Source organism: Phoenix dactylifera, chromosome 18 (genome assembly GCF_051530095.1).
Source record: "Phoenix dactylifera cultivar Ajwa chromosome 18, Ajwa_hap1_PhDact_Kaust_v1.1, whole genome shotgun sequence".
NCBI lineage: Eukaryota > Viridiplantae > Streptophyta > Magnoliopsida > Arecales > Arecaceae > Phoenix > Phoenix dactylifera.
Genome location: NC_143207.1, coordinates 15,341,697 through 15,364,037, shown reverse-complemented (window position 1 = coordinate 15,364,037; position 22,341 = coordinate 15,341,697). Strand labels below are relative to the sequence as shown.

The window sequence follows — 22,341 nt, the reverse complement described above, 5'->3', positions numbered from 1 at the left end:
TTTTTCCTAGCTATATGAAGATGAGCTAGTTAAATTCTTTCAATGTCCATCCCTATTAATCTTCATTCATGGGCACTTCAAGTTTGTCCAAATCATTTTTCATGTGTGTCTCAACGGACAGGGTGGGATCTCATTTTGTACGTTTGTGTTTCATATTCAACAGAAGGTGGTGTTCAGCTGCAGAATAAGCGAGGGAAAAGAGATCGGCTGTACCATTAAAGGAATAGGCCTATCCCACGAAAATATGGGGGAGATATCCCAATTTGAAGGACATCTCCCTATTTAATTTGCAATCAAATTCCACCATCATAATTAATAAATAAATAAGAAGGAAAAAAAGAAAAAGATAAGGTCCCATTAATTAGCGTCGCTACTATTTTAATTGGCAGCTTCGGTGAGATGCGAGAAGCTCGAGCCCATCAAGTTCCCTGCTAAAGAAGCAGCAAGAAAACGGATTGAAAGGTCTTTGACATTTTAACAAAAAAAAAAAAAAGGTCTTTGACAAAATAAAGCCCTTCCGTATACATATATATAATCAAGCAATATGGTCTTTTAAAGGAGATGAGAGAGAGGTAAAGGAGAAATTTTTCATCTTTTGAGGTCTGATCAATCTTTATTGTCAGCAATTTATCCTTAATTAGGCACATATCACACTTCAGCTCAGTGTTTTGAATTCTAAGTGTGCCTTGTTTAGTAGATAAATCTTTTGAAATCATTAGAATAACATGGTTGAAAGGTTGGGTTAGCAGTCCATGGTAGCTTCTCATGTCCCTCTTTAGGCAACTAGTAGCATACAACTTGCAAATGTTTAGATAATAGAACGACAGTACATTAATCCACATTTGAAAGAAGAAATGTTTAGGTGGACTACGAAGAGCACATCGATGCATCTTAGTACTTCTCGATGCAACTTAGTATCATTAACTTTGCTCTTTCGTAATGATACATCCTCATCTACCCTCTGATTTGAAGAGAATTGATGCACCTGAGGCATTCCCAGACTTTGATCAGAACTCTAATGGTGGAATAATAAAATACGTCTAACCATCATCCCTGTACGTATCAAATAACGCACTGGATCTGCTCCCTGATTGACAAATTGGAGATTGTGGACAGTGCTTGCTGCACATTTTGGTTGAGTTCAATGGATTTTGGCAGCACCCAAACTTGCGAAAGACCGTGACAGGATGAAACCCTCGACACTATTCAAGTGAGTCAAGCCCCCATTCCACGTGTTCTTTAATCATGGAACACGTTGGGACAAAATATTGCTTCAGAAACGAAGGCAAATGTGAAGAATAGTTATCCTATCGACTACCTCTATCTAATCGCAGCTTGTTTACACACACATCAAATGGTGATTACACTAGATATTTGCTTATAGTGAACTTACATGCTATTTAAAACCTCTTAAGTAAAACAACTAACAAAAAGGCACCCACCCTCAGGGAAAGCCATAAACCTAGAAAGAGGATGATCGATGATGCCTTTAAACTGATAACTGATTGATGTCAAGAGTCCTTTAGTAAGACTTGTATATATGGATTACATGTTAGACTCAGAAGTGTAAAATCTGCTTTGCTGAATCTGATGACTGTTATCGCCAAACATGAGAACTAGAATGAGTAGATCCATTGTTGGAACTCTCAGTCCGCTTTAGACGTCTCTGCCTGTATCTCCATACTACTTGAATGCGGGTCGCAGCAATATTTCTCCAATAGGGTGATTCATACCTAATATTTTGATGGGAACAAGATGATCTTAATTCTTGAGTTTCAAAGAACTAAATTTATATTGTTTTACAGAATTCTGATTACCAGGTATAGCAGTACAATGCACAATGGAATTATCAATGGTGCTCTATAAATTAAAAAGAAACTCCAGGCAATAAAAGGGGAAAGTTGACAGAAGGAAAATTTTGAATATCTTAAGCACTTGAGATAATTCTGAAAATTTTATCCTTGGTTATTTGTAATATTTCACGGGAAAAACATTACAGTATAGCAAATAAAGTATTTGAGTTGCGCACAATGTATTTATCAACAAGCAATTAATAAAGAGAAGCAGCTCATAATGGATTGAGGAGGCTGAGAAAAAAATGTAAAATTAACTATGGACATTAACTTGTATCTATATGGAGTCCATTCCTCTGTAGCTACAATTTTCTACCTCAAGCATCGCATTGCTCTAAAATCTTATTGCCACTCAAGCAACCCTCTTCATAGCACTTTCCGTAATCACAAACTTTAACTGGTAGAAGATATTTTACTGATTTTTGTTTAATAAGAGACTACTTTATAATATTCATTGACTTTTGGTTTTTAAATCCGTCATTTTTTTAATCAACAGAAGAACCTTTTTTTATTAACATATAATGCTTGATTTGATCAAGATACTTTCCTAGCACTCTTGTTCCCTACCTTCTCTAAGAGGCCCGCTCCCGATTCAGTTAGGTACATGACCTGTATAGGCCTTGCACCATGGTACATAAAAAATGATAAGGTATCAAATGGGCAATGGTAAGTTGAGGGATGGGCCAATATGTAACAATAAATATCTATGTAGACAGGCAAACAAATGTACTGTGTTGGCTACCATGTAGCACGGGTACATATCATTGATGCTAAATGACAGTGAACCAATGTTTAAGATTTCTGTGCATATAACAACCACATTGTTTTCCTCAAAACTTAACAACCATGTTGACTCAGTTAATGAAATACATGTTGCATTATGTATGACGTTTTTTGAAAGGTTTTGTTCCTTGAAATCAAATTTTTATCTTTTGCAAAGATCTATTCTCATCTTACACGCTAATGTTCAGCATTGACATCAATTTTGTCTGGAGAAAACATTAAACCAGAAACCCTACGACCAGGCTTTCCAAAATTGGTCATACTACAAAGAAAATTTTATGTCTCTGAGAATGTTTGATAGTTAGAAACCCTAAAGTTACAAACTGTACCTTGCTTCAATCAATTCCACTAGACAAAATTTCTATCAAAAAGAAAAAAAAACACTAGATGAAAAAAATGAGGACAAGATTCAGCATGAAGATTTTTCTCCAACATTAATTAAGCAAGATAATACTTTCCATAAGTAATATAAAATAGATGTATGTACGGTAGGGTTGTCAAACAATGAGCCATTTGAGAGAGCCAGCTTGTGCTCAGATCAAAATTAAGCTTGCTCGATTTGCAAATGAGCTAGGCTAGAGCTAGGTTGGGCTTGTTCAGTTTGGCTTCATTAAACTTAAAATATGAGAATGTAAAATATTTTATACAATATTAAATTATTTTTATCATTTTCTATATAAAAAATAAGTATTATTATTGAATTAATATGGTTTATAAAAAATAGAATGTATTTTCAAAAATTAAATATAACCAGAATAATACATCTTGTGTTGGCCGAAATTAAATGAGCTAACTTGACTTCTGCTTCATTACAAAATAAGTGAGACTTGAGTAATACCTGACTACCTCAAGCTAGGCTCATTTATACCCTCTCAATGAGATAAGGTTCATTGGTTATTCTTATTTCTAATATTATAAATTGTTTATTTTGTTCAATTACCAAAATTTACATCATTAGTTTTAGTGAATTACCATACTATAAAAATGAACTCTATTGAGTTTCAAAAGCACTCAATACTAATCATGAATGACAATTGATGACGCAATTTGTGATATGCAATATCGAAGAAAATAGTGCAATCATGCTTACCTAATCGCTCCTTGCACACGTGGGCTCCGCAGGAATCGGGAAAACAATGTAGTGACTTCTTCCAAGTCAGCAGCTCGTAGTGCGAATGCCTCAACATTAGTTAGACACTTAACAGTCCTGTTTGAAAACAAGAGCTGTCCTGGGAACCTGATTTTCCCACCATCTGCGAGAGGAAAAATTTTTGCACACATTTAATTAGCACGCATTAGAAGAAGATGTGCTATGTCATACAACATACAACATGATTTTTTTTTCTTCACTTTTTCCAAATAGCCTGCTCCTTGGCTTAGTATCTGAATTTTCTCTTTACACTCTACTAAAAGTAACTGGTTATCTGTTTGTTTTACCAATTTGAGAAACAGACTACAGATGAAGAACTGGCAGTTCTATGCTAAAAAGAAAATTGCCTTCTAATAATGTGTTAATCATCTATGCAAAACACTAAAAATTCACATAAATGTCCGTAATATATCCTAAAGTGCTTTGGAAGCTGACGTAAAAGCTTCTCGAGGACAAAAACAAATTGAAAATGGTAACCAGCGAAACAAGCACTGAAATTGGACCTCTTAAATCTAGGATTGGGTTATATGCCTAGATAGGAGCTTCTGAATGCAATGCAGTATTTGCCAATGGAGACTGGTGTACATGTCATACCTCTATTCACCGAAGAGTGTTCAAGATACCATGTGAGGAGCTCCTCACCACATACATCTCCTTCTGATAAAGGCGCTACATTTCCATCTGCTCCAATGCTCTCCAATTTACCCCTCACTATGAAAACCATCTTTTCAACGGGACTTCCCACATAAAGTATATCACTTCCTCCAATGTATAACTTTTGCCTTAATTTTTCACAAACAGCATCAAAGAGGGCCTCATCCATCAGGGAAAATATCCGAACCTGCAAATCAGCAAATTTTCGGTTCTCAACAAAACTATGATATCAGAAACTAGAAGACTCAATTGCCACAATGGCATGAAATCAGCATTTGTATTTTGCTTGCTAATGTGCATAACTACATTCAACTGATCTTTTGCTTCAATTTGATCTTAGTCCACAGTTCAGACCAAGTAATATCTTGTTAGAGTACTAGTATATGTAAATAGGGTCACTAATACCAGAAATACTACCATGATATTATGTTTTTGGTATCTAAAAGCAGATCACTAGAGTTCAGGCACTAGCCTGTAGTAGTGCATGTATGCTGCCGAATGTACATGTTCATTATGATGTAGAGTTGCATACCTCCATTTGTATGTGTGAGACCAGAAATGGATTGAATTAAATTGGGAATGGATTGTTTTAGCGTTTCCGAGAATAGGCCCATACGTGCACCCTTTAGTGTGATATGCTCATCATAGGGTGTGTTTGCCATCAATGTCTGAAGTTTCACGTTGTAATAAGTTTAGGAATTAACACTTTCACTTGCTTATGCAGTTTTGTAGGACGAGCATTTGTAAGAATCCTATAATCCATGACCCAGAACATGGATATGGCCCCAAATGATCTGGATCTCATCCTTGTATCAAATTCAGTAAGGATCATAAAAGCTAATGAAGCAGCATTTTTCTATATTCTTTGCTCTACCCAAGAAAGAAGAAATGGGTGGTCACCATGGCATGCTCAAAGGAAAGAATAACCCTCACGGTGATTGCTCATTTGTAATGTATATGACCTATATAGGGCCAAATATAATGGTAGAAACAAATCCCGACTACCAGGTGTGATGTTAAATAGGCCTAATAAACCTGTTAGAAGAACCATACAAATTTAATTCTCATCTGCACCAGATCATCCATCTCCATTAAATAATGGAAACTTAAATCATAATGATACTAAGGATATAGAACAAGTTATAATGACAGGAAATTAGAAAAAAAAAGAGGTGATATCTATACTTTAATTGGACAGGAGTACGAAAGCTCCTTATCCTATAATTCAGAGAAATAGCAAAGGGGATAGGGTAAAAAATCCCACTCCTCTAAGTTTAACCAGACATCCTTTTCTGTGCTAAGTACTTGCTCTCAAACGTTAAAGAGAAACAAAAATAAGATAGGAGAAAAAATAAACGCTCCTCCTGTTCGAACCGGAGCCTCTACTTAATAGGGGAAAAGCCTAAACGGACCCAAATTGACAAGTATCCTAATTAGCAAAATTTGAATCAACTCATGTCCAAAATCTCTATATACCAATCCATTAAATATATACCTTAATCCAACCATCCAATTCTAACTTGAGCCTCTTCTCTTTAGGGGCGTGACTTGGGGTTAGTTCAGGCTGCCGCCACTTAAGTCTAAACCAACCAATAAAATATGCACCTAATCATACTTGACTAAACAAACAACTTAACTAGCAAAACTCAAACTCAGCGTAAGACATAAATTTGAACCAACTATAGTAAAAGAGTTGAATTAGGTTGAGTTGAGAACGACTCTAGAAGTGCTACCAAGTCGGGTCAGGTCCAGCTATCACCCAACCCAGATCCAACTTGTTGGGAGGTTTCGGCCTACATTTGAATCCATTCGCTACCCATTGTAGAACTGGGCTGGTTTGGGTTTAGGTAGGATCAAGTTGACTAAAGATTGAGTCCAAGTTGGATATGGTTTCGTCAAGTTGCCCAACCATCCTCACATGCATCTCCCTATCCAAAATTCAAAGAGAAGTCAAAGAATGCCGTTCTTCCAACTCAAAACTAAGTCCCCCTTTTGCTTAAAAATAACTATCAAACATTAAACCAAAAACTGAAAAGAAAGAAGAACAACCATCCTTCCTCCTATTTGAACATGCGCCTCTCCTTCATATTGAATTGACTGGAGATTGTTTGGGTTATCCCCAATCAAAACTGATTTGAAACCAACCTGATCGATGAAATTTGAACGCAACTAGAGTTAAGATCTCTATGTATAAGCCTATTAAATATGTAGTACAACCCAACACACAAAATTCCTAATCTTGATCTGACATGACCGATCATGAACCCGATTAGTAAAATCTGAACCCCCCAATATGAGTCCACAATCTTTATATAAGCCTATTATGTATATATAGGAGATATACTACCCTAAAAAAAATGGAGGAAAGAAGTCTTCCTATTTCAAAGTTTAGAAAAATATAAAAAATGTAAATATACAAAATGAAATCCTCCGACTCAAACTTGATGCCATCCTTACTTGACCAAGAAAATATGAAACCTAGCTAGGCCTGACCATACAATTTGTTTCTTAAATTCCTTATCACTTTACATCCCTTTACTCCATGCCACACCAATCAATGATCAATGATACATGATCTAACTACCCTAGATTTATCAATAATGTCTTTTCTCATATTTTACTCTGAGACAATTAGCATTTATGATGTTATTATATAATTTTTATTTACTTCCACCTTTATTTTTTTTTTCTATAAATCAAATAACTCAATTTCTATTTTTCATTTTATTTACTTTATTTTTATTTCTATATTTAATATTTCTTAATCCCTAGCATAACATGGTTTTAGTTGTACTATGCCAACTTACATATGTGCTTAACCTATTCGTATCAATTTTTCCAAACACAATTTCAAATAAATTTACATGGTTTCATGTTTGGAGAAATGAATTTATATGTTCTTATGACGTTATTATGCTGTTAAGAGTTATTTTCCCCGACTTATTCTTTTAAAAAAATAAAATAAAACTAATCACAACAAAAAGGTGCTTGTGGACACTCTACCATCTGATACAATCATAGACATCATATAATTGAACTTCCACTCTCTCTAATATGTTTATTGTATTTGTTGTTTGTTAAGCAAGAAAAGGACAATTTTAATTATCATAAGCCACACATACATAGAACATTACAATTACCATCTCAAGATATTATAAATTTCCTCAAAGAAATCGTATTAAATGCCTAGACATTTATGGTAGTCCACGTGAATGGTCCTATCATGACAATACAAGTCAGAGTCAGATCTATGAGAACAAGAACTAGTTATCAACAAAGTGATATAGACTTATTGTTACTACTTACTACCATAAACAAGTCACATCTCATGTTTGGAGACTCACTTTATGGAGAAATTTAAAGAAATGGCGACGAATTTCCCTTTGTAGGTCCTCTGGTAGATTCTCTAGTAGCTCTTCTTCATTTACACCTCGAGTAGCTGCCCAACTAAACCTCTCCGCTTGTCTTACTTGCCTAAATCATCATGTAATTTGGGTTAGTATCACCACCAAAAGGGAAACTTCAGGAATCAATAACAAAAACATGCAGAAAATCATTAAAGAGTTGAACAATAACAAACACATATAAGTAGTACAACTAAATGACTAAGGTTCAATCCAGATAAATGATTATGATGTCTGGACAGTCATGCACCACGTTAGCCAAACTATACTGCAATTAATTCATAAACAAGGTGGACTCAAATAAAATAAAATATTATGTGGATTCACCATGAATAACTAAATAGACATTCTAATGGATATTTCCTATTTCAATCACTACTATAAAGTAATAAAGTTCTCAGAACAATGACAATAAATTTTGTTATGATTTCCGTACAGATATATGTAATTAGGTCAGCTAAGTGGTCACAGCATTATCATAGTCGTATCATTTTTTTGATATACTAGACTTTGCCTTCCTCTTTGTATAGGCACTTTCCAAGTCTATCGCAACTTGATGGGTCTCTCCCACTTTGCATGAGCATAGATAGCCTAACCAATAAAGTAGGTTTTCTTTCCCAAAATCACTCTCATGTTTCACGACAAATTTCATCCCTCATGGAAAAAGTCATCAACCAGAGGATCAAAATAAAGAGTTGATGCAAGGTCGAGATATAGATGTAAAAGGTTCTTGAAATTAGGATGTGTATTTCTCAAGAAATAAGACTTGCAAGTACAGTACAATACATCTTTAATTGGCTTGTAATCTTATAATCACTAGCATATATTATCTTCCCCTGGTTACTATGCTCCCAAGATCAGTTCATTGCTTGGAACCTTCATGTCGGAGCTTTGAATTAGCATTCCAGGAGAAAAAAAAAATCTAGAAGACCAATTAAATGATTAGATTCAATCGCCTAGAGAATGTCTTAGGTGTTTTTGGAGTTCTTATCTTGTCTAGTGGTTACTGGAACATAATTCATGCTCTAAGAGCACCAACTGATCAAAAGCTCCAAAACAAACAACTGTGACCATGTCAGCCAAATTCAAGTTCAGGGTAATATCTACCCCTTCTATTACCTTACATCCATTTTCCCTGATCTCCCCTTCCTCTTTACTTGCATATTTCCTGCCTCTTTTAAACCATTTTCCACTTTACATGGCTAGTTGTGCACAATTTATTTGATAATGCATAATGGCAATATCCCTTCATCTATTACCTTCTTTTCTTAACTACTTGCCACTTTCTCCAATCTTTTACCAATTTACATCCTTCACTTATTCTGTTATTCAGAAATTTGCGTCCCTTTTCTCTTACTCCACCTCAACTTAGTTTTGTTTCTTAGGATGTTTTACAGCAGTCAGTTTTCAGATACCATCAAGGCATTCACATGACATTAGATTAGACGAAAATAAACTGTGGCATTTGATCTAGTATTGTAATGAGGCAATTATCATGAATTGATTTATTGGGTCAAATTGATAAGACAACATCTACATTTTCAACAGATGTTCTAGGGTGCATCAATTGGGAAGCATGGCAGCTTGACAATTGATTTGTCTTATCCTTTCTCTTGTTCTTTATTGTATTCCTCCAGCTTTGCGTGATCCACTTATAAGTCCTTAATGTTGGGCTATGCATGGGACCAGCTTCAGACATTTTAAGCTTGCGGCAATTCTACAATGTGCAGTGCTTCTTGGGGCTCTGGATATGCTCAAGTAGTTCATCTTGTTCCTCTCCGGATGCTGCTCCAGTCTGATCTACTATTGTTCTATTCACTTTGTTGGTCATCATATCAAGGTTTATCTTTTCCTAAAAGGGCCATCAGCAACAGAATCCTCCTTATCAATCTTACCAGCCCCACCTATGCACCAATGCGAATCATTCCTTCTTTGTGTTGTCCTTGAGTTCAATGTTCCTTTAACGATGGTGTTCTGCAGTCTTCCTTGTCATAATAGTGTGCAGTCTTCCTTGCCATAATCACTATTACAGGCAAGGTTGGAGGAACTGGTACCGGAACCCGTACCGATTCTTCGGCGGGATGGCTCGGTATGGCCTGTGCCGTACCGCTCCGGGCCCGTACCAACACAGCGCAACAAATAGGGGAAGGAAGAACGAGAGAGGAAAAGAGAGAACGAGAGCAGGGGAGGGACGCCAGTGGAGGGCCGGCGGAGCCTGGCGGAGGCCGCGATAGGGCCGGCGCTGGGGAAGAAGGAACGAAACAGGGGTCGGCCACTTAAACAACCCTTCTTCCCTGGCATTGGCCTCCCGCCGGCGTCCTCTTCTGCTCCCTCCCTCCCCCGCTGGCTCTCTTTCCTTCTCTTCTCCGGCTCCGAGAACGTGTCCCATTTTTGGAGCCGGAACCGTACCGGTGGCTCACCGGTACGGTTCGAAACGAGCAAAACTACCCGGTTCGGGTCAGTTCCGCTGACGTTCACAAGTGCTATTACCAGGCCGCTACATCTAGGTAGCCATGAATATTCGATTCTATACCAGGAATTCTAATACCAGCCATTTAGATTAATATATACCCCTGCCTTCTTCATTTCAATTATTTACTATTGATTTATCTTCCAGACCTAAATCTTCAAAATGTCCTAACTCCCTAAGATGTAATTATCAGTAAATTTTGCTCTTTAACTACCACTGAATTGTTAATTTCAAGATGCGGATTTGATCTCATTGCGGCCCTGTATTGCTCTTTTATCTGGATTTATAAGTCCTTATAACAGTACCATCAAAATACCTGCATTGTGGATGAAATTATAGTTAGATATTGGATTATGGATGAAATTATGTTTAGGCAGTATAAGAATTGTACTGTTTTCTAGATGAAATTATGACTTATGATTATGGATGACACTATGACCTATAGATGAAATACCAGTGCCATCAAAATACAGCCCTTATAACTGTATCCTGGATGAAACTACGGATGTTTCTTGCTTGTATTAAGCACTGTGTTATTATTATTATGTTTGTGCTGTAATAGATTGGGTTGTGGTCTGAACATTGCCATACTTTCTGATTTCTTTTCTGCCTTATCTTTACAAAGTGTTTTCATGTCTGTGTTGTTGCATTGTGAAAAGAAAGAAATGCCTAAGAAGAGCCAAGATATCTCTGCTAGTACATCATCCCAAGATGAAAAGAAAAAGAAGTCTGTTTGGAATGACAAATTGATAGAGAGTTTATTGATATCTGCATTGGTGAAGTTGAAGCTGGTAAAAAGACTGGAATCAATGACTACAAACAATTTAAAATCAAATTGAATAGTTCAAAAGCAAACTGGAGCCTTCGGATGAGGTTGGTAGGAAAGGACATGGGGTTGGAGGGGAACTGTTAGAAGAATGATAGATGCACCTGATGCATGGCAGGGAAAAAAATTGCAGGTACAAGTAATGCTAGTTTGATGTTTCTAAGAGTTTGTGTACTATGATTCATAAACTACTATTGACAATTATATGTCCACAAATTGCAAGATATTCCTAACGCATGTAAGTTTCAAGAATATGGTTTGCAACATGCAGTGAAGTTAAACAGGTTATTTACAAATGCTAGTGCCACTGGGGAGGGGGCTTGGACACCAGCCATAGCGGTGCAGGAGGTTGTTGAGGGCACATTTGGGACAAATGAGAGGTTGGATGCAGTTAATATTGATATGTTAGAGGGCTTACGTGACTCAGATGATGACCCCAATCTGATTGTACGAGAAATTTATGACATTCCCACTGTCATAGACAGTCTTAACCCTAACCTTGCATGCAATGCCACCCAGGAGAAAGAAAAGAAGAGGGTTAGCACTAGGACTCAAGATAAGAAATGCAAGAAGGTAAGAGGTGCTGGACAATTATCTCAATAGTTGAATTGTATAATTGAGGTAGAGGAGAGTAGGAGTACAGTGACATCTAGGTGATGGAAATAGTGTGCCATGCCTGAGGTAGTCGCACAACCTGAATTTCTTCTGATTGTTGCCAAGGTGCTCCTTTAAAGAGAACACAGGGAAAAGTTTGTAGCTCTCAAGGGCACCCACCTTCAGATTGAATGGCTCAAGCCATGGTTTGCTGTACCGCGCGGTGCGGGGCATACTGTACCGCATCGGAAGAAAACTGGTACGAAACTGAACTTCAAATCGGTACAAGCTTCGTACCACCGCGTACTAAGGTCCATACCAGACCGTACAGAAGCGTATTGATCTGTATTGAGGCATACCGAGATAAAAATTGAGAAAATTGGTTAGAATTATTTCGGTATATGATGCATATCGTTCCGTACCGTACCGAACCAATAAGATATCGATATGGTACCCAGAACCGAGATTCCGGACCTTGGCTCAAGCGAATGTCAAATGGATGTATTCTTACAGTGATATGTGTTCATAGTTTTAATTTGTATTTTCTGTTGGAAATCATATTTCAATGCTGAATTGTGAATATAGATGTTTTAAATAGTATATGCATTGGTGCCATGGTGGATAATGTATTTTGGATGTTATGGATAGTATGTGTTGGATGGATTACATGTGTTGATGTTATATATTATTTGTGTTATTTGTTATGGGTTACATGGAAATTATGGATTATATGTCTTGGTGTTATATATTGTTTGTGTTATTTGTATGGTTGTTTTATTTTTTGCATTTTGTTTTCTCTATAGATATTGGTAGCACCGACAGTAGTTCCGAGGAGAACTATTCTACTAAAGACGAGATAGTTGATGATGGAGATTTTTATGCATTAATGACTACAACTATTGGTACAACTATTGATTATTATACAAATTATATTGACAGGGAGCCTTATAGGACCTCTTTTCTGATTGAATTAAGTTTGTATTAGAGATTCTACAAGGCAATCCAGATGAAGTTTCGCCGTCTCAGTACCAAATTCTGTACCAGTACCATCTTATTACAGTGTCCGTACGTAGTACGGTACAATATGGCAAGGCAAACCAAATGTCAGTATGTTACAAGACTGCGTACCAGTTCGCTACCGATACAGTACAGTACGCCAGGTACAGTATGGTACCGACTGGTACGGCAAACCTTGATCTAGATAGATATCAAAAACAATTCAGAATGGAAAATATGTATTTGATGATTTGCGCAATGAATTGGAAGACATGGTTTGAAAGCTTCTAGAAGCATTGCTGTTGAGGAGCTAGGGACTATGCTTTTGATGATTCTAAGATATGGAATTGGAACAGGATGGTACAAGAAAGGTTTCAACATTCAGGAGAAACAATTAGTAGGCATTTTATCTGTATCTTAAATGTTATCTTAAAAATGCCAAGGATATTATTAACCTAATTAATAGAGTTTAAGAATATTCCAAATAAAATTCAACGACAATTGCTGGTGGCATTATTTTAAGGACTCTATTGGAGCAACTAATGGTACTATCCACATGCTGCTAAAGGTTTCTTCATCCAAATAGATACCATATACTGACCAAAACGAGATTCCCATGCAAAATATCATGGCTTGTTGTGAAATGCGTTTCACTTTTATTTGGACTATAGGAGGGTACCACTCATGGTACAGCTATTGACTATTATACAGAGTACATTGACAAGGATCCTTATAGGGCCTCTCATCCAATTGGATTAAGTTCGTGTTAAAGATTCTACAAGGCAATCCAGATCAAGGTTCGTCATCTCAGTACTGGATCTCGTACCAGTACCATCCTATTACAGTGTCAATATGTGGTACAATACAAGATGGCAAGGCGTACCTAGTGTCAGTATGTTACGAGACTGTGTACCAGTTCGGTATTGATACGGGACAGTATGCCAGGTATAGCATGGTACCGACCAGTACGACAAATCTTGATCTATATAGATGTCAAAAACAATTCAGAATGAAAAATATGTATTTGATGATTTGCGCAATGAATTGAAAGACATGGTTTAAAAGCTTCTAGAAGCATTATTGTTGAGGAGCTAGGGACTGTTTTTGATGATTCTGAGATATGAAATTGGGAACAGGATGGTACAAGAAAGGTTATCCGTGTCTTAAATGCTATCTTAAAAATGGCCAATGATATTATTAACCTAATTGATAGAGTTTAAGAATATTCCAAGTAAAATTCATAACGATAGTTGCTGGTGGCATTTTTTTAAGGACTATTGGAGCAACTAATAGTACCCACATGCTGCTAAAAGTTTCTCCATCTAAATAAATACCACATATTGACCAAAAAGGGATACCCAAGCAAAATATCATGGCTTGTTGTGACATGTTTCACTTTTATTTGGACTATAGGAGTGTATTGCTCATGGTACAACTATTGATTATTATACAAAGTCCATTAACAAAGAGCCTTATAGGACTTCTTATCTGATTGGATTAAGTTTGTGTTAGAAATTCTACAAGGCAAACCAGATCAAGGTTCGCCGTCTCAGTATCGGATTCCATACCAGTACCATCCTATTACAGTGTCGGTACGTGGTATAGTACAATATGGCAAGGTTTACCAAATGCCAGTATGTTATGAGACTGTATACTAGTTTAGTACCGATACGGTACAATATGCCATGTACGGTATGGTATTGACCGGTACAGCAAACCTTGATCTAGATAGATGTCAAAAACAATTCAAAATAAAAAATAAATATTTGATGATTTGTGCAATGAATTGAAAGACATGGTTTGAAAGCTTCTAAAAGCATTCTTGAGGAGCTAAGGACTGTTTTTGATGATTCTGTGATATGGAATTGGGAACAGGATGGTACAAGAAAGGTTTCAACATTCACGAGAAACAATTAGTAGGCATTTTATGCGTGTCTTAAATGCTATCTTAAAATTGGCCAATGATATTATTAACTTGATTGATAGAGTTTAAGAATATTCCAAGTAAAATTCATAACGACAGTTGGTGATGGCATTCCTTTAAGGACTCTATTGGAACAACTAATGGCACCCACATGCTGCTAAAGGTTTCTCCATCCAAATAAATACCATGTATTGACCAAAAAGGGATTCCTACGCAAAATATCATAGTTTGTTGTAGAATGTGTTTCACTTTTATTTGGACTATAGGAGGGTACTGCTCATGATACACATCTTTTTGGAGGCTATACATAGTGAAAAGCTCCAATTATTGTAATAGGTACATTTTAACTTCGATGCATAAGTGTAAAAGACTAACATATATATATTTATTCAGGTAATATTACTTGGTGTATAGAGGGTATCCTCATATGATGGGATATATTGAGCCATCAAAGAAGAGAGGTATCATCTACCAAAATTTCAACATGGAAGTCGATCAACGGTTATGCATGAAATCTCTAATTATGCACATTACATGTTACGATGCACTACTGAGAGGACATTTGGATGTTGGTGGAGAATATTGAGTACAATGCCTAGCTTTTCTTATCACAAACAAGTTCACATTTTGGTGACTTCCATACCCATTCATAACTTCATTAGGAATAATGCAATTAAAAATTTTGAGTTTCAGTCTTATGATGATGAGGAGGATTTATTCCATCCTGATTGTTTAGAGTTGATAAACCACAGGAAGAACTGCAGAGCAAAGTCAAACAATAATTAACCATGAGATGGATATTCTCCATGGTCATATCGTGGCTCTTTCTTTAAGAAATTATGCTTGTAACATGGATATTATGCTTTGTATCTTAGTATTTTGTATCTAAGTAAACAAGAATGTTGTTTGTTAGAATCAAAAATTTCTATTTTTAATAATGACATTCTTTGTTACTTGGCAATCTCCCTTTAAAAGATAATTACATTGTTTATTATAAGATTTAGATTCAAATAAAATATATAAATTATAGATTAACAATACTTTACAGTTTACACTATACTATATTAATATGAAAATAATATTATAATATTATACTCTAATTATAATATCGCATTTATATATTATAATAATATTATACAATGTAATAATATATTAATATGTAATAATAATTGTAATACTTCATATCAAAACATTACATTATAATTACTAAATAATATTAGATACATTATATTGTATTATATTATACTATAGAATACAATATTATATTATAATAATATTATATTAGATTATAATATTTTATTACATCATATTACAATATTATATTACATTATAATAACATTATACTATGAACTAATATATTAATATGTAATAATTATAATAATAAATATAATACTTTATATCAAAATACTATATTATAATTATTAACTAATAATAGATACATTACATTGCATTATATTATGCTATGCTTTACAATACTAATACTACTATCATTATTATATCATAATAAATCATATTTTAATAATATAACATTATTATATTTCTATAATATTATACTATTATATTGCAATATTATAATACTCTAATATTATAGCATTCAAAATAAATAATTTGTAAATTCAAAATACTTTATAATAACAAGTCTTGATAATACAAAGAGTTTAAAAATTGAAAGCACTATACAATGTTCTTTATGGTCATTTTCTTATACTAAAAGCACTTTCTCAGTTTAGTTACCAAATGTATGTTAAAATTCTGCAGCACTTTGAAAAATGTAGTTACCAAACAGAAAATAGTTTTTTATTAAAAGCTTTACTGGCAAAAGCTCTTCCAAAAGCTCTACTACCATTAGCAATTCCAAACGATGCCTAAGACTACTTTCTGACCTTCTATATACTCTCTACCATAATAAATGACAAGTTGTTATCATACTGGTGTATCTCCCCTTCTTATCATCTTCAATAATGACAAAATGCTTAGCAGAGAGATCAAACAATGAACATATATGTTGGATGACCTTTTGCAGTGATAAGATAATGAATATGTGGGTGACCCTTTAGATTTACCATTTTTTTCTACAGAGGGTGACCATTTAGACTAAGTCCCTTGATATTATGAATAGTTCATTTACAAATGTCATGTGTTTCGCGTGCAAAAGAAACAATTATACTAGTAATGCAAATATCCATGTGCATTTTGTCATATTTAAAATACTTAGATAAAATATGATAGATCTCATAAGTATCTTAAGCTACACTAGCATGAAGTGTTCTCAAATCATATTTATTACTGAACACAAGAACATAATATAGTGGTCTCATGTCAAGTGATGAAAAATTTTGATTAAATGAAAAAAGAGAGAACAGAAACTAGGGCCAGGATAAGGCATAAACATCATGAAGCATAATATTGCAATGTAGAGATCCATTTCAATCAAACAAAAGATGACAGCAAAGAGATATACACATATGGTATATAATAGATTCCATGAAACCAAGTTAGAGTAAATATTTTCATAAATTATTATGGCGATTGATGTACAAGAACTGAAATCAAATATTCAATAATATTTTTGTAACAAACCTCCTCAAATATTCTGGCAAACGACGATGGCTCATCCATCGTTCAACGTCACGTCGTCTAAGTTGCATTTCAAGTCTCCTTGTAAAACAAATAGGTAGAATCAAATGAAGGTACATTGCAGGTTTTATAATATTTGATGTGTGTTTATGAAATTCCAAAAAAGAAAAGAATCTTCTACTAAGTTGGAACTAAGAAAAAGTTTCCCTGCAATGCTAAATGTAAGGATCCAATAAGAAAAAAATTAGGTTTTGTTATCTGCTATATAAATCAGAACACTTGGTTATCCAATATACCTTATGTCCCAAGAATTTAAAAATCAAGGTGTGACTTTTACTGGTAACTGAAAGGTACAGTATGTACTGTGGTACAAAGGCAGTTCAAGGTCAGCACCAACCAGTTCGAATGAGCAGCAACACACACACAAAAAAAAGGAGGTTGTATCGTGTGGCACGAGATCGGTATGGGTACGTAAAAGATCACCCTACAGAACTATCCTGAGGGGCACCATGTACCCATCCCTAGCTGGAATGGTACATATAGAGCGCCATGGGGCAGTATGAGCAGTACATTACTGCTTGATAAACATATTCAGATGGCAAAAATATAAGTCACGAATACATGGTGGTATTTGTTGATCTTTTTACATCTATACCTACATTCCAATTTCATTTTCCTGACTAAAACTAGACAACTGAAGTCAGATACACAGGCCTGCTTATGTAAATACACTCATACTATTTGCACACGTGCACACATAAATAGAGTGATGGAATTGATGGATACTTATATTATGTTGTAAAAATTGTTTATCTCTATCTGCGATATGTAATAGAGAGCAAAATCTCCAAAAAAGAGACAAGTCAAAGGGCTTATTATAGTACAACTTGTAACAAGCAAAATAGTGGTTGTAATCGTACCAAGGAATTGCATCATTAACAATTATTTTTAAAAAAAAAGAGCTTCAGTAAGATGAGTTATAATCACGTAATTTGCACACCTTCTTCCGAGGGCTTGGAGAAAGTTCTGCATATTTCCAATGAGCAATGCAAATAACAAGAGCCCCAATCCAATGATGGCCATAGTGAACAGAATTTCCCACACAAAATAACTTGGAACTTGGTTACCAGCTAAGGTACTGATTTGCTAGGACACAACATAATATTTAAAAGGTGAGAAAAAAATATATCAAAGTATGTGCACATTGCTCATAAGATTTGCAAGAAATAGCATACAAAGCTTTTCTGATTGTTTTGATAAACATTCAAATACTAACTAAACAGACAAAATAATCAAAGTTGCAAATTTATGTGAATCATAGGCCCAAGGTTTGCTGTACCGGTCGGTACCAGTCGGTACCGAGCGTACCGTACCCGTACCGATGGGTACCGGTATCGGTACACCAATGTCGGTACGGTCGGTACCGAGCGTACGGTACCGTACCGACACTCGGTACGCCTATACTGGTGCGGCACCGGTACGGGGTTCGGTACCGGTACGGCGAACCTATTCATAGCCACACAGAATGAAAAAAAAAAACACTAAAAATAAATTGGGACACTGGTTACCAGCTAAAGTGCTGATTTGCTGGCATTGACATAACACTTAAACAAAGGTATACAGATTACATTAAAGAATTTATAGAAAAGCCTAACAGGTTGCAAGAAAGAAGGTGAGAAATGCTACAGCTTTTCTGTTTATATTTCTACCCATTCAAAATTCAAACTCATACAAATAGAACAAAAATTTCAAGTTTCAATTTCACATGAATGGAAGCAATATCACGTATTTCAAAACAAGAAGTTATACAGTGCGGACTTCCTTAATGTTATCATGTCATGTATCGCTGTGATTTACATAAATTTAAAGTCTCTCGAGCAAGTCAAATCTATGAGCCTCACAAACTAAAATTCAAAAATATTAAGCAAGTATTAACTGACCACCCTAATGGTCATCCCTATAAATTCTACATCGAGGGCCACCTCCTCCATCAATGCAAAATCCTTACAAATTCTATGGATGTTTTGTATGTATCTTCCTTTTTTACTTTTCTAACCTTGCACGTGAATCTGAACCTCTTCTGAACAGACCTCTCTTTGGTCTTCATTGTGCATGATCAAACTATACCATTAGTTACCCATCTTTTAGCGTCCACCAGTGCAATGACTAGACCTGCTTAAGTATCCTTCCAAAATATCCTTAAGTTTCCTTCCAAACTCGCTCTTCTAGGAAGCACAGAAACTTCAAGTTGCATGCCATGTTTGTATCATATATGTATCAAATACCAGCACTCATGGATACATCTAGGTTACATATCCAATATTTATTTTAAGAATCATATCTTTTTAAAATAAAAAAAGTATTCCACATACTTCCCGGATACAATTGAGATACTTTCCCAATACCTCTAGGAATGAGGGTAAGGGCATTTTCTTTCCATTTTTTTTTAAATGAATGTCAACCTTTTAATGTCAATGGTCAATTTTGGAGTTGGGATCTTGAAATTTTAATGTGAAATATGGATCAGGGTCCAAGGATTTGAGTGATAACTCAATAATGATTTTGTGGAACTTGATGTTACTACATAAAGTAGGAAGTACGAATTATATTATTTTGATAGTGCATGTGATTTATGGATGCTATCTTTCATATATATGAAATAAATATATTCATTGTGCTCGTCAAATTGGTGTTGAGAGCAGTACCAACATATAAACCTGTTCATGGGCTCAAAAAACTTGCTTAATCCTAAATAAACATATAAAAACCCTAAACAACACTGAAAAGCAACAAAATGAATGAAAAATGTCTCGGTAGGATATTAGGATGCTATAGTGTATCGAGTGTCGGTATGCAAGCATCTCGAAATTATATCGACCCAATCCCAACCAGAAAGTTTCTTCTTGATTAATTCCTAAAGCTACTAAAGGCACTCAAAATGAATTCAAAGAATCTTACTTTAATAATATCATTTATCCTACACTCCAAGCTGGGCAAAAGCCCCAAGTAGCAACCCTATTGCACCAAGGAGTACTATATATATGGTAATACAATCCGAATACGACATAAAAGGGTGTATTATTAAGGCTGGCAAAATATGACCCGACCCATGTTTGACCTGCAATAAGCAAGTTTGGGTATGGGATAAACAGATTTAAGTCATAAACAAGTTGACACATTTAAAACGTTTAATAATCGGGTTGGGTTCAAGTTTCAGCCCCTTGACCCGTTTAACCCATTTAAAAATCAAGCCGGGTTGGGCTATGCAAGTTAAGCAGGTTACCTGCTTATTAAACAAGTTGAGGATGATAGTGATATTTCGATGATTAACACAACAATTGAGTGAACATCAAATTAATAATACAGTTTAACGTGATACATCACTAATGAATACGACACCCTCGATACATTCATTATATATTGAGAGAATGAGATCAAGACGACTTCCAATGATTAACAATGAGATAAAATTTGTAGTAGAAAAAAGATAAAGAGCTTTCAAATCTAATTCAGCAAAGTTTTAAGTGAAATCTACTCTTAAGGGCAAAACAGTAATTTTCATTGTTAAGGGTATGAAGTTCTATCGTGGCATACACTCAAAATTACTTGAAATATGTTCTATTGATCATATGAATTAGTCTAACCTTAAGATGTAGGAAATTGTGAGTTGAGTCGACCCCAAAGAAGTTTGGAGTCGACCCTGATGCATATGGCACGGAGTGGCATACTTGGGACAGTGTATGAGTCGACCCCAGAAGAAGTGGAGTCGACCCTGGCACATTTTGGAACCTCCTGGCACATCCTTGGAAAAATGGCATAGATGAACAGTAAGTGAAGCCGACCCCAAGTATCTTTGAGCCGACCCCAAGTATCCTTGAGCCGACCCCAGGAAGACTTGAGCCGACCCCAGTGGAGCCGACCCCAAGAGAACATGAATCGACTCCAGGATAAGTATTCAAAAACCATGTCTCTGGAATCCCTGAGAAGGCCGACCCCAATGGAGCTTGAGTCGACCCCACTGTAGCACGGGTCGACCCCAAGAAAGCATGAGTCGACCCTAGTGAAAACAGCCGAAAAACAAGGTTCTGTGATTCCTGAGAAGGCCGACCCCACTGTAGCAGGGATCGACCCCAGAGAAGGTTGAGTCGACCCCAGAGAAGATTGAGTCGACCCCAAGGCTAATGAACAGTAACTTGAGTCAACCCCAGGAAAGTTTGGGTCGACCCCAGCACGGGCAAGAGCATAACGGCTAGTTCTGCAGAAGCACTTTTTCAGCTTCCAACGGCTAGTAACGGCTAGTTTTTCAAATCTAACCAATGGGGAGTGGCCAATAGAGGTTGGAAAGTATTTAAAAGACACTATTCATCAGAGGGAAGAATCCTTTTTGCAAAAAATCTATAGAGCATTCAAGAGAAAGCAAGCCCTAGTGTTCTTCATCAAGTTGCTTCAATCAAGTCCCAAAAGAAGGTGCTTGAGCAATCAGAAAGTGCATTCAACAGCTCTACCAACCCATTGTGAAGTGAAGTAACCTGAGCAAAGAAGAGAAGAACATCCTCAAAGCGATAACTATTTCTCATCTCTTCTTTTAGTTCATATTTGTTATATTTGCTCATTTAGGAGCTTCAAACTTCTTTCTTTTTAAATCTCTTGTAAGGTTGGTTGGTGAATCCGTAAAACCAACGGTGTAGGTTGTTGGTGAGCCCGCAAAACCAACATAGGTTTTTGGTGATCCCGGAAAATCAAAGTGTAAAGATTTTTGGATTGTGAGCCCGAAAAACAATCCAACTGTAATCCACGGGATTATAGTAAATTTCCAAGAGGACGCTTGGGGAGTGGACGTAGGTGCTTAGGAGAGCACCAAACCACCATATTTCTTGTGTGTTTGCCTTATGTGTCATTCTAACTTCACTACACGCACTCAATTAGTATTAACTAAACTACTCATTCATCTATCAATTTGATTAAGGGATTAAAAATTTAGAAAACCCAATTCACCCCCCCCCCCTCCTGGCTTGTCATCTTGGGCAACACAAGTTAATAGATTAACAAGTTATATCGGTTATACAGGTTAATAGTTTAACAGGTTAAGCAAAGATACCTATTTATTAAA

General features: G+C 35.8%; 1 protein-coding gene across 7 annotated transcripts in view; it reads right to left on the bottom strand.

Moving 5' to 3' along the window:
• Positions 1-1,338: 1,338 nt before the first annotated feature.
• LOC103706768 (putative cyclic nucleotide-gated ion channel 20, chloroplastic) overlaps positions 1,339-22,341 on the bottom strand; it is a 57,871-nt gene continuing 36,868 nt past the window's right edge. For 5 of the 7 annotated variants that reach the window (XM_088714323.1, XM_088714318.1, XM_088714321.1 and 2 more), the window contains 6 exons: positions 18,232-18,377; positions 17,235-17,312; positions 7,785-7,914; positions 4,381-4,627; positions 3,727-3,889; positions 1,339-1,733 (listed from right to left, as the gene is read on the bottom strand). In XM_088714323.1, coding sequence (XP_088570449.1) covers positions 1,598-1,733; positions 3,727-3,889; positions 4,381-4,627; positions 7,785-7,914; positions 17,235-17,312; positions 18,232-18,377 — 900 coding nt within the window. In that variant the 3' untranslated portion in view covers positions 1,339-1,597. The remainder of the gene's footprint in view (positions 1,734-3,726; positions 3,890-4,380; positions 4,628-7,784; positions 7,915-17,234; positions 17,313-18,231; positions 18,378-22,341) is intronic. The other 2 variants (XM_088714320.1, XM_088714324.1) reach the window with 1 other exon arrangement.